Source organism: Mustela nivalis (genome assembly GCF_964662115.1).
Source record: "Mustela nivalis genome assembly, chromosome: 11".
In the NCBI taxonomy this organism is placed as follows: Eukaryota; Metazoa; Chordata; class Mammalia; order Carnivora; family Mustelidae; genus Mustela; species Mustela nivalis.
This window is the reverse complement of record NC_139030.1, coordinates 53,656,855-53,684,031: the sequence shown is the minus strand read 5'-3', so window position 1 is coordinate 53,684,031 and position 27,177 is coordinate 53,656,855. Positions and strand designations below refer to the sequence as shown.

At 37.8% G+C, this 27,177-nt stretch overlaps 1 protein-coding gene across 22 annotated transcripts in view; it reads right to left on the bottom strand.

Moving 5' to 3' along the window:
• Positions 1-27,177, bottom strand: part of COBLL1 (cordon-bleu WH2 repeat protein like 1) — a 167,502-nt gene that overhangs the window by 57,224 nt on the left and 83,101 nt on the right. For all 22 annotated transcript variants that reach the window (XM_082691217.1, XM_082691218.1, XM_082691221.1 and 19 more), the window contains one exon: positions 6,387-6,575. In XM_082691217.1, the coding sequence (XP_082547343.1) occupies positions 6,387-6,575 (189 nt within the window). The remainder of the gene's footprint in view (positions 1-6,386; positions 6,576-27,177) is intronic.

Below are 27,177 nucleotides of genomic sequence, written 5' to 3'. Positions count from 1 at the left end.
CTAATCTCAAAATTGAGAATGCTTACTGAATGATGCTATAGGAAACACTTTGAAGAAAGTAACAGTTTTAAGATTTGAAGACAATAATATACATCCGTACTAAACAGACAAAATACATATTTCTAAAAGTAAAAAAAAAAAAAAATTGAAGTTCACCACTTTAGGCTAAATCTACTTGGTCATGTATCTAGGATGTTACATTCACAGCTAGTCATAAATAATTACCTTCGCAAGAACTGTGATTTAATAACATACCTATTAAACACACATACACATCCCTTATTAAAAAAAAGAGTACTATAAATATATCTCGCAGCAATTGGGACAATTCAAATATAGACAAAGGATAAGATAAATTGTACTGACACTAAAGTTAGAAATCATTAACTGAACAAGGGACAGGTTAACAAGATGGCATGTGCAACATGATAGCGGTTAAAAAGAAAAGTGCCTATATAGGTATATGTGTACACATACATTTGTCTGTGTCTGCGCATGTGTGTATGAATGAAAGGTTATATACCATAAAGTTAATAGTTGTAATCTGCCTGTTTAAAAATGACATCGTATTTTAATTATTTTTTAGCTTATCCGCATTTTCCTACTTACATAGTGTCCAAGTGTTGCATTTGTAATTATAAAAAATTAAAAAGAAAATTAACAAGGATCATTGTTATAAGGCAGGGAGGCCAGGAAAGGAGAAAAGGGTAGTCCACCTAAAAATGACACTCAGAGGACATTTGTGAGTATTCTGTCACATTTTCCCACCAACAAGGAGTGCAATCAGCCTGCAGAGGCTTATGTGCTCCCTGGCTCAGGGGTGTGGAAGGCAGTACTGGAGCCCAGTTAACAGGATTCTTCAGTCTCTCCAATAAAAACTCAAGCAGCTCTGGTATACTGAAATACTTTAGCAGTTACAATTCCAACTGTTATTTTGAGCAGTTACAACTGACTCAGTACCTAAAGCAAAATTTAAGAATTCTTAGGAAGTTCAACATGATTTGTGCCATGGAATGGATTTTTAACAGTGTGTTCTTCAACTCTATTCACCTATCATATAATGTATTTACTACACATGTGTCATTATTTGACACTTTTCAATAAATGTAAGTATGTTATGAAATTGTGAAACTCCTCTGGGACCCATACGGTTCTATTACTGATTTTTTTTTTAAACGAAACTGACCCACACTGATCCAATATTGTCGTTTTTCATAGTCTACTTTTTCCAACAGGTGGCACTGTAATCCATGTAAACCATTTCTGAGCTAGTTCTCTGACCCACCCAGTGCCAGTCAAAACTGGGCTTACTCTCAACTCTGCTATAAACCGGTGCTGTTAGACAGGTAAATCCAGGTCACAAATCATATGTAATGAGTCTCTGGGTAATTTTACAGGCAAAGGCCAGAAAGGTGAGATGACTTGCCTCAGGTCACACAGCAAGTTACAGAATCAACCACAGGGCCCAGGATGTCTAACTTCAAGTTCTATGCTTTCTTTATTTGCATTTTCATTCATTTCATTCTCAGATTTGCTCAAATCAAAACAAATTTCTACTTAGGGTAGGAGCATAAAAGAAAAATCTTTGTTTATTATAAATGGTGTTGATTCCATTCCTCCCTTTTGTGGGAGAATACTAGTATAGCCATACAATGCTCTTTCCACAGGCTAAAAAAAGGGGGATTAATGTCAATCTTTTGCCAAATCTCCCAAATGAGAACTACTTTTAAACTATCCCAAAGAGAGGTGCCTGGGTGGCTCAGTCATTGGGCATCTATCTTCGGCTCAGGTCATGATCCCAGGGTCCCAGGATCAAGCCCTGCATCAGGTTCCCTGCTTGGCAGGAAGCTTGCTTCTCCCTCTCCCTCTCCCCCACCCCCTGCTTGTGTTCTCTGTCTAGCTGTGTCTCTCTCTGTCAAATAAATAAAATCTTAAAAAAAAAAAGAATCCTTTCAAAATAAATAAATAAATACATACATACATACATAAATACATAAATAAAGTATCCCAAAGAAAACAGAGGAAAAAGGAACACTTATTTCATGAGGAATAATTACATACTGGGCAGACACCTCATGATAAGGTAAGGATCTAGAGTGATAGGCAAACATACCCACATACTTCCTTATTCTCTGTAGTTTTCGGCTCATAAGCTCATTATCATTAAAAATTAACTTTCCCAAGTACTTTGAGACACCACTACTTACACCGTTGCATACTGCAGCACCTTCTGAGGAAGGCAGCCCCTTGGCACCTTATCTCTAACAGCAGTGTCCTTTAATGCTTACTTTAAGTAAGGCACAGAGCAGCTCTGCCTGGTGAAAAAGGTTGGCCCACGCACACACACACAGAGATATATGTTTATGTGTGTATATATGCATATATGTACACATACAAATATATACATATACACACATAATATACATATTTATACACACACACACTACATACATACAGACACACAGACACGCACTATGGTAAATATTTTAATTCCATCTCCCTTCAATCCAATCATCATGACAAGAATACAGAAATGCCCAAGGGTTTGCGGGCTGGCACCGTAGCTACCCTCAACAGTAAGCCAGGATTACAAAAAGGCAAGATGGCAGACTAAAGTGACTTCTGGTCCTTAAAGATGCATTATCATTAAACTCTAGTACCAAAAGACTGGTAAAGAGAGTAAGGTTATTGACCTAAATCAGAAGTTTTTACTTGCCCCCTGAGCATAAAGTCTATAACCACTTCTGACCTTATTGTGTTCCCTAATCTGAATAAGCTCTTTGGTGAAAATCAATGTACAAATAAGGGCATTCTTCTGTAGATAATGCTATGTGTTCACATTCCTGCAAACATTCTAAGCATATCTCTGCGTAAGTTGTATAAGAAGACAGAGAGAAACTTGAAAAATCTTCCCCAAGAAGACATTTGGGTGGGGGGCGCTCCTGGGTGGCCCAGTGGGTTCAGCTTCTGCCTTCAGCTCAGGTCATGATCTCAGGGTCCTGGGATCAAGCCTCGCATCGGGCTCTCTGCTCAGCGGGGAGCCTGCCTCCCCCTTTCTCTCCGCCTGCCTCTCTGCCTACTTGTGCTATCTCTCCCTCTCTCTCTCTCTCTCTCTCTCTCTCTGTCAAATAAATAAATGAATAACCTTTAAAAAAAAAAAGACATTTTTGGGGGGAATATATATATATTTATATATTTTATATATATTTATATAGAGATACATATCTGAACTTAAATGAAGCATTTAAGTTTTCTTAATATTCTAGTCTAATACTAATATTATTTTTCAAAGGAAATGCATATAAATAATACTATCAAAATAAATATCATACACAAGGAATATTTAGACAAATTAAGAAAAGATGGCCCAAAAAATTCTATTAAGGACTATTCATAGTGGCAATATGGAACTCTGAAATATCTAAAAGAACATTATATAGAAACTTATTTAAAATTACTCTTCCTTAATCTCCCACCCAATTCTTCTACTACTTTGCTGAAACTTTCCCTATTCCATTCATAGTAACAAGTTTAAGTTATCCATGTCATGGGTCTTCACTTTAGGTAGCTAAAATTTGTATTTTGCGCAGTTTGTTGTTACAGCTAAACAGTGTTTCATTTTTTAACCATGGGCCAATGGTAGCTCCAACATTCAAGATACTCCAAATTATACTTATTTCTTTTTAAAGGTTTTACTTACTTATTTGAGAGAGACAGAGAGAGCAAGAGAGAAAGAAAGAGAGAGCATGAGCAGGAGGATGGGCAGAGGGAGAGGGAGAATCAGTCTCCCCACTGAGCAGGGAGTAGGAAACAGGGGTCAATCCCAGGACACTGGGATCATGATCCGAGCCAAAGGCAGATGCTTAACTGACTGAGCCACCCAGGACCTCCACTCCAAATTAAACTCTTAATATATCCCAAATTGCAGCCTAAAATATCTATAACTACTCCTAACAACCACTTTTAATCATAAACACTTAATATTAAAAAATGAGTCAGTGCATCTACAAATGATACATATATATCATTCCTGAATGATAAAACTATTAAGAACAAGTCCCTGAACCAAACCCCCTAGTGAAAACACTGATAGGAAACAAATTCTGCTCCCAGGAAAATTTTTCAGCCCTAAACAAATTTTATCATATAATCTCTCCAATACGAGGAATTTGAGAGGCAAGGTGAGGGGTTGTGGCACGTAGGGAAGGAAAAAATGAAACAAGATGGGACTGGGAAGGGAGACAAACCATAAGAGACTCTTCATCTCAGGAAATAAACAGGATTGCTGGAGGGTGGGAGGGAGGGATGGCGTGGCTGGATGATGGATATTGGGGAGGGTATGTGCTATGGTAAGTGCTGTGAGGTGTGTAAGACTCATGATTCATAGGTCTCTACCCCTGAAGCAAATAATATATATGTTAATTAAAAATAAACAAAACAAACAAACCGACAAAAGCAATCAGAATTTGGGACATAACTTCTCTGGTCTCTATGTGGAGAAACTGTCTTTATTTAAAAGATCCTAGGAAAAGAACCAGGGACTATCCAAGCAAACGTCTCTAAAACATACCATTTAAGTCGTTACCTCCATCTACATCTAAGAGATTAGGGAGACAATATTCATTTTAATGTATCTATTAAATGCCTGCCATATTCCAAGAAACTGTGCTTAGCACAATAAAATAATGAAGCCTGCATGGATCTTGTGGTTTAATCAAAAAGACAAGACATGCATATTAATTAGAGCATAGTATAATATATGGTAACTCAATGGTATAAAATGTCAGAGAGTTTGGAAGTTGGGGGTAAAGTTCATGCTAGGAAGATTAGAGAACTTTTATAAATAAAAGTGTCACTTGAGCTACTAACTTTCAAAAAGGTGTGGAAGTGGAAAAGTAGACTCTCTAGAACCAAAGAGTCACGTGGCTAAAGCCTGCGATATTCAAAGGCGAGGAGGGAAGGAAAACCCTACCTAAGAAGAAAGTCTGAGAAGTACTGGTGAGGAAACCATTGTTACCTCTCAGCATCAGTAAAGACCTAGGAAAAATACTGACTTTTTAAAAAAAAAAAATGACTTCGACTTCAGGGAGAATAAGAGGAACTGCCTTCATTACCCCTCAACACATCCATTGCCATTATTATTTTTAAACCAGGGTAATAGGATTATTTCAATGATTGAAGATGATAGCCAGAGTTTCTAACTCCCAAGATGCCTTCCTTACCTACCAGAAGCACAACCCAGGTGATTACCTGCATCTGAGCTGGAAGCCCACCAAGGACAGACACACGTTTCTCAACCTCCTCAATACAACTCAACATGTGATCTCCAAAACCACTCCCCATACAAAATCAATGGCAAAATGCAACTTATTTAAATTTAATGAGAATTTAATACCCAATATTATGTATTGTTTGTTAATGCTAAACCTTTCTATGTTCACATATTTTCAATAATTTGTGAAGTGACACCTATGCTTGATGGGAAGTCTTAAGATTAAGGTTATCTTGAATGAGTTTCTTCTAGATAAAACCACCCTGTAAGAATGCATTAACCAATACGTTGCTTATTCTTTTGTTCTACACACACTCTCTTTCTCTCTCTCCCCCCAAAGGTCAAATCAGCTTAGATTTCTAAAACAGGACTCCTGATAACGAATGGGCAGTTGAAGGTGAAAGGTAGAACAAGACCAAGCATACAACTCATGTAACTTTCCACTTCAAAATGAAATGGAAAATTACACTTGGCTTTATTCCATTTTTCCAATTTTTATGCAGGTATTAAAAATATCACTCTCCTAAATCACATTTTCACTTCTTGCTAGGTTAAAGTTTAATTTTACATTTCTATTAAACTTATCCACATTTTTAATACATTAATGAAATCATTCAAAGAACTAAAAAATCCTACTAGTTTTAGATACATAAGAGAGTATGACATTTTAAGAGTACTTAGTAACTTTTGCAAAAGCAAATTCAGAGAAGCAGCTTTAAAAAGGAAGGAATAATTTGAAGAGGAAGGGCAAGAATTTTCTTATAGACCACTGGTTTGCTTTGTAAGTTGGACTAAACAAAATTAATATAACCAACAACTGTTCCTCTGGGAAAGGCTTTTTTTTTTTTTTTTAAGAAAACTTATTAAATAAGTAGCAACAGAAAAAAAATCACTCTAAATTTCAAGAGTCACTTGACTGGGATTGTGGAATTCATAGCATTGATACTAAAATATTATTAGATAAAATTTATCACCTTTGGCATATTTAATTGATAACTGAGTGACGAATGAAGTATTTTGTCAAAGGAAAAAATCAAGAAGTATATATGCAACAGAGAGTATCAATGACCCAAGAAGAAAAGGAACTCCTGTTCTTTCATTTGCTGTGTCGTACCTGCCGTGAACAGTAGTCGATTTGATAATATCCCCAGGTAGCACCACTGAGAGTTCAATGTCTTTATCTATTGTGTTTTCTTTCTGTTCCATGATGCAAGCAGAGGATTCTACAGTATCATCAACTGGAGAGGCATCGAGATATCTGGTCTCAGCTGGAGGAAGTGGTGCCTTGGCTTTTGGTTTTCTCCTTAAATAAAACAAAACACAGAAAATAAAATATTTCTATTTTTAAAGTAACTTTCTAATATGATCTAACTTAATAAAAATACAATGTGTGTGTGTTTTTCACATCTAATTAAAAAATGCACCAAAATGTTTACTGCTTATTAGAGATGTTGGAATTAAGGGATTTTTGTTTGCTTGTTTGTTTTTGCCCTCTTTAATTGGCATTTTCTTTTGCATTCAACAATATGACTACATTATCTGGTAATAAAAACATGATAACAAATAACGTTGATACTCACCTCCATGAAATTCAACTAATGTGTTTTAAATATAGTGAAGAAAAAGTGTAATACTTTTTTTGATGAGATAAAGCATAAAAATCCTTACTACGTCAGGATGGAGGTCAGCATCTCATTTCCACACCTCATAACAGCTCTTACCTATGTTCCTTTCATTCTGTTTCCAATCTAGTGTGTTCTGCCTCTCTATCCAGACAACCCCTACCTACTCTTTGAGGTCTTGCTGAAACCACCCTCCCCTAACCCCTCAACATTCAGAGTTTCTCCCTATATAGCATATACAACAGATTCCATAAATTTAACGTTTCTACAGTTTTTTTCCTGGGTACCAGTTTTATCTCTGTGCCTACATTTATAACTCCCTACAAAAGAGAAGCATGCCATACGTCCCATTGCACTCAGCAATGAACAATGAACTGTGATTGGTTATTTGATGGAATATATTTCTGCTTCAGTGAAAAAAAAATCTATAAATAATTACTCTAATAAATGTTTCAGTGTCACAAGGGCAAACTCTTAACCTGTTTATAACAGAAATAGGTAATAGACACCCTGAAAAATTTCACATGGGCCAATTCACTGACTTGATGGGTTGAAAAAGTAAAACAAAAATAAATATAAAGTAACTACTAGTAATGACATATACCTAAGCTTTGGAAAATGTTGCCTTTAGGAAAAGCTAATTGCTTTTCGAAGAACAACTACTACTGCTTTCCAGAAAAATATAAACTTTAAATTCTCCCTCTCCCCATTTCCTACACAAAGTAAAAAACCAAACAAGATAAAAGAGCTTCTTTGTAAGTAAATATGTAACATCCACCCATTTGTCATTTGCAAAATTTAAGGTTTCATAAATCCAAGTACCTCTATGCATCTGATGGCACGGAAAGCAGAAACAAGCTTCCTACACTGTACATTAATTTTCTAAAATAATAGGCCTTTCATTTTTAAGATATAATCGCACAAATATAATGCACTTGAGAAAATATTTCTTTTACACTAGTGACAAAAGTGAATTTTTAAAAGTGTTACTATTAATACACTTATAAAATATCTATACAAAGAAAATCTTATCCAGTTTCAAAACGTTTTTAATATGTAGAAATTAACTACTCATGTATTCAACATACAATTACCTAACAGACAATTATGTGGCAGATTCACCTAAACACTGGGGACGTAAAAATGGTAAGACCCAGTTCCCACCCCAAAAGAGTTCGAACCTCCAACAAACTGATAGATACATACAAAATGATGATAAAGTTTGATGATTGCCCTAATGTAGGTACACAGTTGATACAGCTAAAGCTCATGGAAAGAGAAACTTTCTTAGGAACCCAGAAACGTATTACAGATGAGAAATATGAGTGGAGTTTAAGGGAATAAATAGAAACTCACAGGAAAAAACAAGAAATAATTGATATTTCAGGCACAGGACATCATATGGAGACATGAAAGAAACTGCTACTTTACAGAATTGAACAATTTGGTAAAAATGCACAGAAAATTTAAAGGAGATAAGAAATCAGTGAATCAGTTTTTTAAAAACATTGATAAATAAGAGAATTCATTAAAGCAGCTTGGTATATAAACACACTAAAGTGAATGGCCTATATAAACAAAAGCAAAATTAGTCAGAAAGTATAATGGAAAAAAAAAAACTTACTTTACAATAGCAACAAAAATGAACCTTAAAAATTGTTTTAATATGTATAAAAAAAATTGAAAGATCTGTATGAAGAAAATTTTAAACGCTAAATAGTCAGCTTGGATCTCTCCCTTCAAATCCAGATTTGTAAATCCAATGCCTGCTTGACATCTGGAGTCAGATGATTAACTGCAATCTCCAGCTTAATTTAACTTCCGATTCCTCTCCCCAGCTCCTCCAAACCATACCCCTTTCTCTCCAAGTCTTCCCATCTCTGTAAATCACAATTCTTCCAGTTGCTTAAGCCAAAAAAGTCCCCTCACACACACAGTTGCCATCCAATCCATCGACAACTTCTGCCAGCTCTACATGATAGACCTGGCTTCCACCGACAGCCCCGTTCACCGAACACCTCTCTGTTCAAGCTGCTAAGCAGTCTCCCAGCTCCCAGCATTGCCACTTTACATCCTCTTCTCAACACAGCGGCTGGAATGAGCCTCTGAAATTGTTAAGTCAGATCACCACACTTCCTCTCATAGCCTCCACTGACTTCTGACTTCACGGAGAGTAAGACCTAGAGTTTTGTCCTCTTAGCTCTGGTCTCTCCAATTTCCTTTCTACCTACGTTCATGACCCTCCACTACTGTGACTCTTGCCTTTCCCTTGAACACACCTAGAATAATCCACCCTCCCCCTTTTCTCTACTCCTACAACATTCCAGACAGAAGATCCTCATAGGATCTGTTCCTAACTTTAAGACAGTACCTCTATTTGTTTTACTTTTTGCCTTAGGGCTTATCAGCAACTAACATACTTGTTTATCATGTCTCCTTCCATTAAAGAGTAATTGATTACATGACAGTAGGGACTGCCCTGTGTCACACAAATTTGCAAATGAATAGAACTTCTGGAACAATGTCTGCCTCATAAGAGACATTCATATCTACTGAATGAATGGATTTTTTACACCAGTGAGTATTTCCCAGTGAGTATTTCCCACAAAACAAGAGGTACCTATACATATAACTGGGAAGAAAAAGTTCACCCCACCAAGGAAGAGAACGAATTTTTACATCAGAATTACCTGTTGGACTTTGAGACACTGATTATATTTTATTTTAAAGACAATGTGTACTGAAAAATATACACTGGATTCATTCGCAAGATATAATTGGGAAACTTAAGGTGTCGAGAGTTTCATCAGGAAGGCTGAAGAGAAGCCCAATTGCCACAGGCAGGGAGAGAAAGCAGCAGGAACGGAGTGGCAGGACTGAGGTCTGACCGGCACCTTCTGCTGCCGCCATCCTCCTCCCAGCCCCGGCTTTCATCATGCCAGGCACTCTGTCATCTCCAAATGTGGCCCATCCTGGTCTCCATTTGAAAGCCCTCCCCATCCTCTCTACCTTTACCATATTCTTTATCCTTCAAGGTCCAGACTGAGTCACCATTCCTTGGGACATCTTTCCTCTTCATTGCACACCACAGCACACCACAGCAAACTCCGATGAACAGTAACGTTCTATGTATGTGTGACTCTTATTTCTTAAAGTACTTGGAGTCTGTGATGAAAACTCAAATTACTAAAGATAAGGCTTCTTAAAAAGAAAAATGGAGAGCAGAACAAAGCACTAATTGAAATATTATTTTACATGGAACTTCTATTAAGAACATCCTAATGTTCCCTATTATTCAAATAACAAAGTATTTGTCACCTTTGGTGGTGATAATTGGAAAGCATATTGGTCATCAGACCAAGATCTTTCTATGGTGAACTAGAAATCTAACCAGGATAGATACAATGTCTAAGTAATTAAATAATGAATACAAAGGAAAAATTAAGTGTCATAAAACAGATGAGTAACTTAAAAATTCAGAGCAATGAGAGCATCTCGAAGCTAGTTTGGGGGAGTGGGAAGGTATACTTCAAAGAGAAGAGATATGATATGGACTCAGTTCTTGAAAGAAAAGTAAACTTTATGCAGGCAGAACCTGTAGGATCACTTATGTGTTGGTTCTCTATTGTGATCCATTTGCATTAAATTTGGCAATGTGTCTGCAAATTAAAGTTTGCTTACCATACAATATAGTCTATCCAGAAGACTACTGGGTAGAGGTCTGGATTTGGTCTGAATCCGGAGAAGCTTTCAGATTTTGTTAACAGCTTTTTACTCACCAGCAAAAAAATAAATTTTTTTTAAGATTTTATTTATTTATTTGACATAAAGAAATCACAAGCTGGCAGAGGGAGGCAGAGAGAGAAGGGGAAGCAGGCTCTCCGCTGAGCAGAGAGTCCAATGCGGGGCTGAATCCCAGGACCCTGAGACCATGCATGACCTGAGCTGAAGGTAGAGGCTTAAACCCACTGAGCCACCCAGGCGCCCCCTACCAGCAAAATTCTTAAAATAGCTTTTACCTCCTCACATTTCTTCCAACATTCTTAATTTTTTGATTGAGATGCTCTGAAGCAGTAACAAAGTTAAATGTCACCCAAAGCCAAAGACAGAGTGAAAATAATCAAAATTTATAGCATAATCCAGGTGTTGGAAATTCTGATAATACAGAAAAACAAACAAACAATCCACACCACATCAACATGCAATAACAATTATAATTTACTGCTTAAGAATACTAGTTTTCATTAATATTTTAAAATCACAGTAAATGGCATTGAAGTCTCCCCCTTCCCTTTATTTTTAAAAAACTTTATTTACTTAAGAGACAGCAGCAGTGCCCATGGAGAAGAAGCAGACTTCCTGCAAGAAATGGATTGACACTGGGCTCAATCCATGGACCCTGAGCCTGAAATCATGACTGAGCCCAAGGCAGATGCTTACAGATGGGGCCACCCATCCCCTTCCTTTTAAATAGAATATTTGAGCCAGTTTTCCTACCCAGGGGTTTTCACATAAGCTCTTCACCAGTGACCTAGTTTGACTATCAGTTTTCACTCTATAGAGGTGTTACCCCTAACAAAACAAGAGCAAATTTCACACAAGGGTATGGAGGGGAAGTTATACTGAAAAGATACAGAAAACTCCTCTAGGTCTGGACAAAAATGCACTAATCAAGGCTTAAAAATAAGAAGACATAATATCACAAATGAATATGGTGAATTGAGTAGCATTATTTACATCTATACTCTCATTTACAATTGATTTACATATGAATGCATGTTTCTGTTTAAAGCACACAATTGTTTTTCCCATCAGCTAGAGGTATAATTGGTATAAAGAAATACTGCACATTATTAACGTATACCATTTGATAAGCTTGTACATATGCATACACACGTGTTCCCATCACCACAATCAAGGTAATAAACCTATATATCATCCCCTCAAAAATATTGATTTATTCATTAAAATTATCTCAATATTATATTCAATTTTCATAATGAAAATTAAGGTATAATTTTACAGTATGCCATAACATTTTTTAAAATACCAAAACATAATTTTAACACAGAATTCAATCAGTATCCTATTTGTACTGATTGGGTTTGTTTTTTTTTTATATAACTTTATTTCCAAAGTACTTCAAAATCATGTGCCCATTTTCCTAAAGATTTATTTATTTGACACACACACAATGAGTGGGGGAGCTGCAAAGGGAGAGGGAGAAAGAGAATCTTAAGCAGGCCCCAGCCCCAGTGTGGAGCCCCGCATCAGTCTCTGATCCTGAGATCATGACCTGAGCCTAAATCGAGAGTCAGCTGCTCAACCAACTGGGCCACCCAGGCATCCCTCATGTGTGCATTGCACACATTATTCCATCTCTGTCAATATTAAATCCTTAAAATAAATGAAAAGGTGCAATAAATGAGAAGCTTGGCAAAACAACAGAAATCTACTCAAATACCTCTTAGTTTGAAAGAAAAAAAAGCTTTAAATTATATATGAGATATATGTACATCTGTGAGCAGCTACTCAAGTCCAACGGGATCTCATGTGTTTGCTCTATTTATATAGTATTCATGTATTCACTCAGGGAAGTACTTTACAAAATACAGCTTCAATATTAAAGACAAAAATATAAAAGTGGAATAACAAGTCTTAAAACAATAGGTTTTTTACATCTTACATTCTAATGACCAAAAAGAAATTGAACAGCCACCCTTCCAATATCATAGTATTATACTATATAGTATTATAATAGTATATAGACCTTTGGTATAGAGGGCATCCAAATATATGATGTATGATGTTGGTAAGTGTTGGTTAGGCAGCCCTTCAAAATAACTGGCCATGTTTGGTAGCCCCTAAGCCATGCATTTCAGCTATAAATTACAGACCATTTCCCCAAAGCAATTTCTTAGTGTCTCTCTCTGCATTTAATGAAATAAGAGAAAATTGTAGTCAATAAAAATCTGTTCCAATGGTGGGCATAACATTATGCTACATGCTTGAGGGAAAACAATTAAAAACAACAAAAGGTCCCTTGTCTTGATGAGCTTATTTGAAGTACAGTGAACACAGCAAAGTGGCTTTAGAAGATAAACAGTGGATGAAAGGCAACAAAGGGAGGTCCCAAATATTATATGACTCTTAACAGACATTTCTCTTGTCAAGGTCACCAATCGCCTATGTGTGTCCAAATCTAATAGACAATCACCTGAGTCATCTCATTTACACTTGAGTAAGTTCCTAAATTCCAGCAAGGACACATTTCATAGCTATGCAGTAACTACGCTTAGAATTCTTTTCCCTCGGTTTCTTTGTGTGACAACATAATCTCTTATGTTCTTCCTCCTTCACTGCCACTCCTCAATCACAATGCCCTCATCTCCCTGCCCAGGCTCTTTCCCTGCCCTTTTCTCTTTCTACAACTCTCACCTGCAGGTGATTTAATCCAACTCCAAGGCTTTAACCATCATCTGTAAGTTGATGACTCTCAAATTCACTTCTCCAACCCTGACTTGTTTATTGAACTCTGATTTATATGCCCAATAATCTCATGGTCATCTCCATTTGGATGTCCAATACGTATCTCATAACCCATGCTCTGGATTCTCCTTTCTACCCCTGATCCCCATTCTTACCCATTCCTCCCCCGCTACTCCCCATGCCTGTAAATGGCACCACACTAAACATCCCATTAACTCAAATAAAAGTCCTAGGTATATTTTTATTCCTCTCTGTCACTACCTTCTATTTCTAAGCCACTATCAAGTCCTGTGAGCTCTTCAATCCAAAACACATCCTGAATCTGTGTAAATGCCACCAGCTTCTCTGTTACCACCCTGGCAATTAAAGCATTGTCTCTTGTTAGGACTGCTGCAGTAGCCTCCTGACTGGTCTCTCCTGTTTTTCCTCTTGTGCCTTAAAACCTATTCTTTGCAGTAGTCAGGAGTGCTCTCTCTCTTTTTTTTTTTTTTTTTTAAGATTTTATTCATTTATTTGACATAGAGAAAGAGATCACAAGTAGGCAGAGAGACAGGCAGAGAGAGAGGGGGAAGCAGGCTCCCTGCTGAGCAGAGAGCCTGATGTGGGGCTCGATCCCAGAACCCCAAGACCAGGACCCGAGCAGAAGGCAGAGGCTTAACCAACTGAGCCACCCAGGGGCCCCAGGAGTGCTCTTCTAAATATGTAAATCTGACACCTCGCCCCTCTGATCCTTCACTGGCCTCCAAGTGCACTGAGAATAAAACCCAAATTCCTACCCTTGGTGTACAAGGCCCTAGATGAGCCATCCTGGTGGCTGTCAAGGTGTGATTTCAGAGGAGGAGCAGCAGCAGGGGCACCAGAGACTGTTAGAAACGCAGGTTGTCAGGCTCTACTGCAGACCTATACTAACAGAAACACTGTGGGTGGAGTCCTAGCGATTTGCATTTCACAACTCCCAAGTGATTCTGAAGCCTGGGAGTTTCCAAATGCACTGACCTAGCCTCTGCAAACCTCTGAGCTCCCCTCAGGTTACTCTGTTTCAACTTCCTCTGTAATTCACACTGGCATCCTTTTCCTTCCTCAAATAGACCAAATCCTTCATCCCTGAGGACTTAACACAGCTGCTCCCTCTAGCCAAAGTGCATTTAACCTTCGAACCTCAAACTGCCTGCCTCCAACCTCATCCAGACTGCAGATCAAATGTTTCCCCCATAGAGGTATTCTCTGACTGCACAAAAGAGTTGCCAATACCGAACTCCACCCATCTCTCCCTATTCTGCACGTACCTGTTTTGTACTCATCACATTTACCACTATCTGCTATCATCATCTTCATTCTTGTATTCACTTGTTTATTATTTGAGGTCAGCCTCTAAAATGAAAATTCCATGACAGCCGGGACCTGGCCTTTCTCATTCTCCACTAGCACCTAGAACGTCAGGTGCCACAAGCGTGGTCGGTAAGTGTTTGCTGGTTTAATTGAGGGAAGAAAAGAGAAGAGGGAGGGTTCTCTCAGTTCCCTGAGTTCACGGGACGATGAGAGCTTGGTGAGTTGCTGAGAATCAAATATTTCTGACCAGTCAGAACTAGAAGAAATTCAAAGAGACCAAAAATGGTAAAAGTATTCAATCCTCAGGAAGATTTTAAACTTTCTGCCTATTGGAGGGGATGTCGAGGGGTGTGGGGGACAGGATTAAGAATTAAATAGGACCAGACTAAATTCTAGCTTGGAAATAAACCACCTCCATTTTGCCCAGATGTTCAGTAAGTTGCTGTGGGTCGGAATTCAGATGTTCCATCTATAGCTTAACATGACCAATGAGGACTGTGATTAATAGGAAGAAAGAATGACTTAATGGAATGCTTTTCTCAGATACATTTGGCATAATGTACCAGATAAAGAGGCAAAGATATTCTTCACATCAAAGTCAGCACTTACTAAATGCTAGTTGCCTGTATGTCCCTAAAATGCCTCCCAATGGACACAACAGAAAAATAAAATAACTTCGTCCTATTTTATGACCACGTCATCAAAACAGAAAATGCTTGAGCAATGACTCGCTGGTGGAAACTGCCCAAAGTGACTTACATCTACTAACTCATTCTCACAACCCAGTGAGCCCAGCATCATGTTCCAGATGAGAAAACTGATGGGCCACGTGTTGAAAGAACTTAGCTATCAGGGCTGGGATGGAGGTCTAAGCCCAAGTCATTGGATGCTAAAGCCAGTGCTCTTGACTATTATACTGTATCATCCCTTTGGGAGCTGAAACTTCCATACAAAACAACAACAAAGATGAATGGACAAAAGCCAAGTGGTAGAGGGGAAAAAAAAAAAAAGAGCCGTTACTGAAGAACTACTGCTAAACACTGGGCAGGAGCCTTTGGGTACATTTAATCTCATGAGGCAGTTGTCATTGCCATTTAACTGGGGTCTACAGAGGTTAAGAAACTTGCTCCAAAGCTCATGGAGCATGGTACCAAACCCTCGCGATAACCTTAACAAGGGCCGTCTAAATAAATCCCTGGTATTTAAATAGGAATGCAGATGCTAGATGTGCAAGTGCCCACTCATGCCGACAGAGACTGCTACTTCCCCAGTTGGAGTAGTGGACTCAAGTACCGGGAATCAAAAAGCAGGGGAAGGTCCTAAATGGCTACTTACCTCACCGTAAGCTAATCATTTCTCTGGTCCTCCATTCATTTATTTACAAAATAAAGGTATCGAACTAGAAAATCTCAGGTCCCTTTCCTCATCTAACATGCAGAGATTTGTGCATAATAATGTTTAGAAGCCGAAAATAGTGTCTCAGATATCTTCCACCTGAGGGCAGGGCACAATAATATTTTGGTGTGCCATCTACCCTGCACACCACAGTACTATTACTGGTCACCAAAATGGAGAAGGAAAGGAAATTTTCTGTGATAATTTACAAACAACATTTCATTGAAAGAGTGGCATGGACAGAAACCCCATGCCTGGGGAGCTCTTCCTATCCTGAGAATACTCTGGTTCTGGTCAGGAAAGGGTCTCTCTTCTCTGAGCTCACAGGAAATGGTTCCATTTCCAAGTGCTTTTCTCTGTCTTGGCATACACACTAGGAAAAAATGATGAACAGAGTGACAAACTCAAAAAACAGTCTGAAAAGCCTCTGGTTTCAGTCTCCCACACTCAATGGTTTCACATTTCAACACTCAGAATACAAGGTACCTACCACACACCCTTCATCACTTCAGGGTTTTTGTACCCACTGCACCTCCACTCAAATCTGATCAATAATCCCAATATGTTAACTGTATTCTGGGTTTCCATCACCTAGATTTCTTTCCTTCTCCCCAGAACACACACAAACAAAGGGCATCGATTTCTATTATCTTAATTTCCACTTTCCTGTTCCTTCCAAGTATCATTTTATTTCCCGCCTTCCTTTTGCAGCCAAACTTCCAGAACTCTGCTACCTAATATGGTAGCCATCTGCCTATTGAGCTCTTGAAACATGACTAGTGTGACTGAGGGATTACACTTTTAGTTCAATTTAATTTCTATTTTAAAACCGATACTTGATTCAGTTGTTGGAAAATATTTAAGTATATTTAGAACAGCTCAGATGTGTGGATCTATTTTTTTACTATAAATTTTATACAACTAAATACAGATCAAGTCCTTTGAATGAAAATATACCATCTGGGGCACCTGGGTGGTTGGGGGTCTGGGCGTCTACCTTCAGGTCATGATCTCAGGGTCCTGGGGTTGAGTCTCATGGTCCTTGTTCAGTGGGAAGCCTGCTTCTCCTTCTACCCCTCCCCGCTGCTCACATGCACACACACGTGCACACGTGCTCTCTCTCTCAATAAAATCTTTAAAAACAATAGAAAAGAAAATACACCATCTGAATGGAGATGTACTATAAGTATAAAATACACACTGCATTTTATAGGCTAAGTACCAAAATAATAAATACCAATTAGTATTACTTTTATATCGATTACATATTAAATAATTTTTTATGTACTGTTCAATGAAATCTATTATTGTGATGGAGAGCCTCTAAGATGGCCCCCAGTAACCCTGGCTCCTTGTGAAATCCTCTCTCACTGAAAGTGGGTTAGATTTAGTGACTCATGTTCAGTGAACAGAATGCTGCAAAGAATGTCACTTCTGAGATTAGGTTACCAAAGACTGTGGTGTCAGTTCTAGACACTCTCACTCGCTCTAAGGGAAGCCCGCTACCATGTTCTCAGCTTCCCTTTGTCTCTGGCGGACAGCTAATGAGGACTTGCAGCCTGCCACCAGCCAAGACTGTGAGCTTAAAAGCGGATCCCACCTCAGCTGAGACTTGAGCCCCAGCTGACATCCTGATAACAGCCTCACCTCCCTAACCAACAATCTAGAGAAGTAAGATTCTACATAAACCCTCCACCTCAGTTCCAGCATCAGGTGACCTAGCAGACCCGCTATGATCAAAAGCACCCACTGCTCAGGCCAGGCACAAAGAGGACTTTCTCTCTGCAATCAGTCAGTGAATATCCTCTCGCTGGATGCCTTGTCTTCCAAGAACCTTTCTTGTTCTATACATGGAAGTCCTTCTGCTTTAAAATCTTTTAGTATCTTATTTATATTTATAGTAGGACATTTGGATAGATAGATCCTTTTGTTCAATAAGTATCTATGATGCTCTATCACACCTAACACACTACGTAGATTAAGATTATATCCAAAGAAGGCGCCTGGGTGGCTCAGTGGGTTAAGCCTCTGCCTTGGGCTCAGGTCATGAACTCAGGGTCCTGGGATGGAGCCTAGCATGGGGAACCTCTGCTCAGCAGGGAGCCTGCTTCCTCCTCCCCCTCTGCCTGCCTTTCTCTCTCTCTCTCTCTCTCTCTCTCTCTGTTAAATAAATAAACAAAATCTTAAAAAAAAAAAAAAGATTATATCCAATTATATCCAAATAAGCTTTCCCTTCTAGCACTGACAGTATGGTAGAAAGAATAAAGAGAAAGCCAAATAACTAATTACAGTAGAGGAATACAATACCCCAGACTGCCCTGTGTCTTACAGCACACTTTGCTGTGCACCCCACCTTATCTGCCAGAAAAGATTTTTGAAGCAGAGGTGCGCTTGGGTGGCTCAGTTGTTAAGCATCTACCTTCAGCTCAGGTCAGGATCACAGGGTCCTGCATTGGGCTCCCTGCACAGCGGGGAGCCTGCTTCTCCCTCTCCCACTTCCCCCAGCTTATGTTCCCTCTCTTGCTGTGTCTGTCTGTCAAATAGACAAATTAAAAAAAAAAAAAAAAACTTTAAAAAAAATGCAATTTTTTGTATTTTTGATTAATACATCCCCTTCATCAGAGTATGCTCAATTATTTCTTAAAGAATGAACAATTCAACTATAGTTTTCATTTGGTTTATTCATTTTTTATTATATCCCTCTCAAGTCTTCCTTTTTTACTACTTTTAGGAAATTAGCAATTGTGTCAAGTGAGGTACAGGGACATAACAGAATCTCTTTGTAACACCAGCTCTTTCAGACTGAATCAGCATGAGTAAATGAAGCTTTTGTGGCTTAGTTGTCATATACGCAGAGAGACAGAAGAGGCTCCCTCTCCTATTTTAATCAGATATCCATTCCAAGAGCAGAAATACAACTTCCAATATTCACTACGGTAGCCAGCTAATGAAATGCTAAATAACATAATTCACACTCCTCACTCCCAGTCTACTTATCACCAGGTGATTTGAGAAATTTCTTCAACATTTAGTAATATCCAATAACATTCTCAATACCAAAAGCCTGATTTTAGACGGCATTTTGTTTATGTATATAAAATAGCTAAAAACCACACAATATATCACATTTTATCAAAGTCAGTAGGACAAAAATTTACTCCTGTTTCTAAGCCAGACTCTTTTTTTTTAAAGTTGTTGTTTTTTGTTTTTTTTTTTAATTTGTCTATTTGACAGACAGACACAGCAAGAGAGGGAACATAAGCTGGGGGAAGTGGGAGAGGGAGAAGCAGGCTCCCTGCTGTGCAGGGAGCCCAATGCAGGGCTCGATTCCAGGACCCTGTGATCCTGACCTGAGCTGAAGGTAGATGCTTAACAACTGAGCCACCCAAGCGCACCTCTAAGCCAAACTCTTATTCAAACACACACACACACACACACACATACATACACACACACTCGCAATGCTTGAGATTGTAAGTACATAAATTGGTTTTCAACTTCTTTGGTTGGAGAGGTGGGTATCAGTGGTGTGGCGGGGGAAAACAAAAATAGCTCACTAGGTCGACATACAGTATAATCTTCCTGTGACAACATGAAGATATGACATGTAGAAAAGCACAAGGGATAGAAAAAGGTATTCATTTGCAATTAAAAAGGAAAAAGAACCAATATATGAATCATCCAGAGGTACTAATGATAGAGTTCAAGATTTTGAAGTATGTTGGAGATCTTGGTTTGTGGGTGGGGCTGCACTTATTAGTTGGTCATTAATCTCTCTGAAAAAATTTCTTCAGTCACGAAACTGGACAATATATCCCATCTCACGGAGTGGCTGAGAGGGTTAAATGGGTAATGCGTATTGTCTAGCCAGTGGTTCTCAAACTTGGCTACATGATAAATCCACCTAAGAAGTTTTAGAAAACACTGAGGCCTAGGTCTCCCTCCCAGAAATTGACTTAATTGGCTTGGGGGATTTTTAAAATCTCCCCAACTGATTCTATAGTGCAGCCACATTTGAGAACCACTAGTCTAGCATAATGCCTGGCATATAATAGGTATTCAATTAGAGTTAACAATATACCTTCATAAGAACTTTGGAAATACTAAAACACTGCCTGAAGATTGCTACTTAGGTCAATTCACTGTGTATAAATTTAAGAAGGTCTCAGAATCACAGAATATAACAAATCTTAAATGCAGTCTAGGGGCGTGTGGCTGACTCAGTGGGTTAAAGCCTCTGCCTTCAGCTCAGGTCATGATCCCAGGGTCCTTGGATTGAGACCCACATCAGGCTCTCTGCTCAGCATAGAGCCAGCTTCCTCCTCTCTCTCAGCCTTGCCTCTCTGCCTGCTTGTTATCTCATCTGTCAAATAAATAAATAAAATCTTAAAAAAAAAAAAAGCAGTCTAAAAGTTTTGTAATAACTTTTCCAAATCTAAATCTCCATTTGCTTCCTTTCACCAAATAAGGAAACTCCTTATGAATGAAAGGAAGCCTAAATCTTGCTGGATATTTTCACTGAGATATAATACAGAAAAATGTACAGATATAAGTGAATACATTTCTTTTTTTTTTTTTAAGATTTTATTTATTTATTTGACAGACAGAGATCACAAGTAGGCAGAGAGGCAGGCAGAGAGAGAGAGGAGGAAGCAGGCTCTCTGCTAAGCAAAGAGTCCAATGTGGGACTCTTGAGCCCAGGACGCCGGAATCATGACCTAAACTGAAGGCAGAGGCTTAATCCACTGAGCCACCCAGGTGCCCATAAGTGGATACATTCTTATTCATATAAACACAATCGAGGAACTACCAAAGACATAGATTAGAAAACTGTATCTATAAATTAAATATTAAATATTTAATTTCTCATCTGTTCCATAATAGTTGCTGCAATTTCAGTTTGTCTCTGGGCTTTTCTAAATATCTAATGGGGATGTTTGTTTTATGCAAAGTTAAGAAACTCAAACATCAACAAGTAGTAGGATAAGGAAAGCCTCCGGTAGAAATGCATATTATCAAAGGAGAAGATAAAAAATTCATCAAAACAAATGAGCAAAGTTGAAAAACAGACCTGAAAGCAATATAAACAATGAGTAACAAGAGAGTCAACAACATTAATTGGGCACCCACTGTGTGCTCAGTGCTACAGAAAGAAACTGGATAAAGAAATACCAGGAGGTCCTCAGATACCAGTAACTTAAAATGAGTCCAACTGAACAATTCCAAAAATAACCTAAAAGGATCCTACAAAAAAACTAAATTAACTGAATGCCCATCTAGCTCCAGGAACTAAATTTATTTAGCAAATAATTTCCCTCAAAAAAACAAACTGAAACTCTAAAATCATGCCCCAGTGCTCACTTGCTGCTCCATTTACTCTGTGCATAGATAGCCCTCTGCCTAGTAAGTAATAAATGTCAGGAGCAATGGAGCTCAGCATCATCTACTGAAAGCTGCCTCTGAACTTCATTATTATTCCCTTGAAGGCAACGTACAAGAGACAGTCAATGCACTTTATGAAAATTAGTCTGAAAAGGTAATAAAAATGATACTGATGCTACAATCTAGAAATTCAAAAATGATTAACAAACACATGGGGACAGAGAATTATGCAATACCTCTTAGACCTCCTTTTTCTTAGCCACATAAAAATTAAGTATAAAAAACCCTATATATTTCCACTTTCTCAAAAGAGGTTAAATACTTACAAAAACTCAAACTAAGAGTTACTGATTAAATTTAAGGTAAACTTACTGACAGATTGTTTCATCTTATTATGTCTCTGAAACAATAAAAGAGAGTAATTTTCATCCCTAAAATGAAGTTCAAAAGCTCATAGTTGCAACCAAGATGTCCTTCAATAGATGAACAGACAAAATATGGTACATCTGAAATATTATTTGTCACTAAAAAGAAATGAAGGATCAAGGCATGAAAAACTTTGGAAGACCCTTAAATGGGTATTCTAAGTGCAAGAAACCAGTCTGAAAAGGCTAGCTTGTATGTTTCCAACTATACGACATTCTGGCACAAATACGAAGATAATAAAAAGATTAGTGGTTGTCAGGAGTTATGGGGTGAAGTTGGGGGAGATGAAGTTGGGGGTGAAGCACAGAAGATGTTTAGAGCACTGGAAATTCTCTATATGATGCTATAATGATGAATACATGTCATTATATATTTGTCCAAACCTATAGAATGTACAAAATCAAGAGTGATTCCCAATATAAACTGTGGATTTAGGGTGATTATGAGGCCTCAGTGTAGGTTCATCAGGTGTAACATATGCACCTCTCTGGTGGTGGATGGTGATAGTAGAAGAGGCTGTGCATGTGTGGGGACAGGATACATATGGAAACCCTATGTACCTTCTGCTCAATTTTGCTGTGAAACTAAAACTGCTATTTAAAAAAATTAAGTCTTTAAAAGAAAGTTCTTGGATGGAATAATTTTCCGGTTTTCAAAAGCATGCTAGTAAAGAACTAAGAAACATTAAATGTGGATATTATAATTATTAAAATACATACATATATGTATTTTAATACATATTATACATATAATACATATATACCTGTAATTGCAGGTATATATGTATACATATATACAATTTTTCAGTGTTCCAAGATTCCAAGATACATGTATATGTACGTATATATATGTATATGTATTTGTGTATATGTGTGTACCTATGTATATATGTATACGTATACATATGTATACATATATTTGTACCTAATACACATATAATAATAAATTAACCAATCATGAAATGAAAGCAAAGTTACTTTCAAGTCACAATTTCAATAATCTCTCAAATACAGGCATAACTCAGAGATATTGTGGGTTTGGCGCTAGACCACAATAAAGCAAATATCACAATAAAGCAAACCAATTTTTTTATTTATCAGGGCATATAAAGTTATACTTAAACTATACGGTAATCAACTAAGTGTGCAATAAATAGCACTATGTCTAAAAAACAATGTATGCACTTAATTTAAAAATACCATATTGCAAGCCTTTCTCAAGAAACAAGAAAAGTCTCAGACACATAATCTAACCTTATACCTAAAGGAGCTGGAGAAAGAACAGTAAATAAAGCCTAAACCTAGCAGGAGAAGAGAAATAATAAAAATTAGAGCAGAAATTAAGGAAATAGAAACCAAAAGAATAGTAGAGCAGATCAATAAAACTAGGAATAAACCCCTAGCAGAACTAAACAAAAAGAAAACAGAAAGGATCCAAATTTAAAACACAAAAAAATCATGAATGAGAGAGGAGAGATCACAACCAACACTGAAAAAATTATAAGAACATATTATAAGCCATTATATGCCAACAAATTAGGCAACATAGAAGAAATGGATGTATTTCTAGAGATGTATAAACTGCCAAAACTAAACAGGGAGAAATAGAAAACCTGAACAGATCTATAACCAACAAGGAAATTGAAGCAGTAATCAAAAATCTCCCAACAGAGTCCAGGGCCAGATGGCTTTCCAGAGGAATTCCACCAAACATTTAAAGCAGAATTAACACCTATTCTTCTAAAGCTGCTTCGAAAAGTAGAAATGGAAGGAAAAGTTCCAAACTCTTTCTATGAGGCCAGCATTACCTGATCTCAAAACCAAAGACCCCACCAAAAAGGAGAATTACGTACCAATATCCCTGATTAACATGGATGCAAAAATTCTTATCAAGATACTAGCCAATAAGACCCAACAGTACATTAAAAATATTACTCACCAAGTAGGATTTATTCCTCAGCTGCAAGAGTGGTTCAACATCCATAAATCAATCCAGGTGATATACCATGTTAATAAAAGGAAGGACAAGAACCATATGATCCTCTCAAAAGATGCAGAAAAAGCATTTGAAAAAGTACGGCATTTCTTCTTGATTAAAACTCCCCACAGTCCCAATCATGTTGATACAAAAGTTGGGTATTCATCCTTTCTGATGGAGGCATAATACTCCATTGTATATATGGACCATATCTTCTTTATCTATTCGTCTGTTGAAGGGCATCTTGGCTCTTTCCACAGTTTGGCGATTTTGTGGCCACTGCTGCTATGAACATTGGGGTAGAGATGGCCCTTCTTTTCACTACATCTGTATCTTTGCGGTAAATACCCAGTAGTGCAATTGCAGGGTCATAGGGTAGCTCTATTTTTAATTTCATAAGGAATCTCCACACTGTTTTCCCAAGTGGCTGCACCAACTTGCACTCCCACCAAGAGTGTAAGAGGGTTCCCCTTTCTCCACATCCTCTCCAACATTTGTGAAATAAGTCAAAGAGAGAGTCAATTATCATACGGTTTCACTTATTTGTGGATCATAAGGAATAACACGGAGGATTTTAAGAGATGGAGATGAGAAGTGAACTGGGGAAAATCAGAAGGGGAGACAAACCATGAGAAGACTGTGGAGTCTGAGAAACGAACTGAGGGTTTCGGAAAGGAGATGAGTGTGGGGTTGGGTGAGCCTGGTGATGGTACTGAGGAGGGCACGTATTGCATGGAGCACTGGATGTGATGCATAAAGGGTGAATCTTGGAACACTGAAAAAAAAAATAATTAAAAAAAACCCCAAAAACCTCTCCACAGTGTAAGGATAGAGGGAATATAACTCAGTATCATAAAAGTTATACATGAAAGCCCATAGCAAATATCATTCTCAATGGGAAAAAACTGAGAGCTTTCCCTTAAGGTCAGGAACATGACAGAGATGTCCTGTCTCACAACTGTTGTTCAACATAGTACTAAAATTCCTAGCCTCAGCATACCCCACAGATACAAATGTAGTGATCTGAAGGGGCGCCTATACCCCAATGTTTATACCAGCAATGTCTATAAAAGCCAAACTATGGAAAGAGCCCAGATGTCCATTGACAGATGAATGGATAAAGATGTGGTATATATATGTACAATGGACTATTTATCAACCATCAAAAAAATGAAGTCTTTCCATTTGCATATGGATAGAACTGGAGGGTAGGTATTATGCTAAGTGAATTAAGTCAATCAAAGAAAGACAATTACCATATAATCTCACTCATATGTAGAATTTAAACAACAAAACAGAAGAGCATAGGGGAAGGGAAGGAAAAATAAAACAAGACAAAATCAGAGAGGGAGATAAACTGTAAAAGACTCTTAACCATAGGAAACAAACTGAGTTGCTGGAGGGGAGGGGAATGGGGAGATGGGATAACTGGTTGATGGGCTTTAAGGAAGGCACATGATGTAATGAGCACTGCGTATTATATAAGACTGATAAGTCACTGAACTCTACCTCTGACACCAATAATATACTGTATGTTAATTAATTGAATTTAAAGAAAATTAAGTTTTAAAAAGATACTATATTGCTAAAAAATGCTAAGCCATCATCTGAGCTTTCAGTGAGTTGTAATTACTTATTACAAATCACTGTAACAAATAATAATTTAAAAGTCTGAAATAATGCCAGAAGTACCAAAATGTGACACAGACACAAAATGAGCAATTGCTGTTAGAAAAATGATGGCAATGACTTGGTCAATACAAGGTTGCCACAAACCTACAATTTGTTTAAAAAGAAAAAAAAAAAAAAAAAGGCAGTATCTGTTAAGCACAATAAAGCAAAGCACAATAGAACAAGGTATGTATGCATGTACTTTGGTAAATATTAAACAGCAGTCAGTCTCTGTTGAAGTTTTAAATCTTTGTTGGGGAGTGGTGTGTTAGAGTAAACCACATTCAAACAAAACCTTAACTTGACAAGGAAAAGTCCTTGGAAGGAATTTTCCCAGCTAGAGGTTTTATCAAATACTGGCTGGAAAAACTACTTGGAAATAGTGTCTAAGACTTTGGAAATACTAAAATCTAAAGTAGCACCTTATAAAAAAATTGGCCTAATGCTGATCTAAATATAAAATATAAACTTACAAAGTGTTTAAAATACAAGAGAAAATGACAAGAGAAAATACAAGAGAAAAAACAGAGAAAATACTTGGGACCAACACTTAGACAAAAGGTTCTTAGACATGACACCAACGACACAACCCATAAAAGTTTTTTTTTAAATATTGATAAACTGGACTTTATTAAAAATTAAATTTTGCTCTGTCAAAGACCTTGTTAGAAGGATGAAAAGCCAGAATGGGAGAAACATCTGCAAGTTATATGCCCAAGTGACTTCTATCCAGAAAATATAGAGAACTCAACAGGAAGAGGGGCGCCTGGGTGGCTCAGCCGGTTAAGGGTCTGCCTTCAGCTCAGGTAATGATCCCAGAATGCTGAGATCGATCCCTGCATCAGGCTCCTTGTTCAGTGGGAAGCCTCCTTCTCCCTTTCTCTCTGCCTGATGCTTCCCATGTGTACTCTCATGCATGCACACTCCCTAACAAATAATTAAATAAAATCTTTAAAATTAAAAAACTAAAAAATAGGGGTGTCTGGGTGACTCAGTGGGTTAAAGCCTTTGCCTTTGCCTTGGGTCACGATCCCGGAATGCTAGAATCAAGCCTCACATTGGTCTCTCTGCTCAGCAGGAAGCCTGTTTCCCTTCCTCTCTCTTGGCCTGCCTCTCTGCCTGCTTGTGATCTCTCTCTCTGTCAAATAAATTTTAAAAATCTTAAAAAAAAAAAAAACTAAAATTAAACTCAACAGAAAGAAAACAATCCAATTATAAAATGGGCAAAAGTTCTGAACACTACCGAAGAGGATATGAATGGCATATAGGCCCATGAAAAGATGTTTAACATTATTCTCCATCAGGGAAATGCAAATGGACACTATGATGAGAAACCACAACACACCTAAATTGAAAACTACTGACAACATTAAGTGCAGTCAAGAGTGGGCAGAAACTGGATCTCTCACATGTGACTTGTAGAACTCAGAATGGTACAGGCACTTTGGGAAAGATTGGGAGTATAATATGAGGCCAAACACACACATCATATGACCCTGCAATCTACTCTTAGTATCTTCAGAGAGAATGAAAACTTAGGTTCGTCTAAAACCTGCACAACAGTGTTTATGGCAGCTGACTTTGTGACAACCCCAAACTGGAAACAACCCAGAT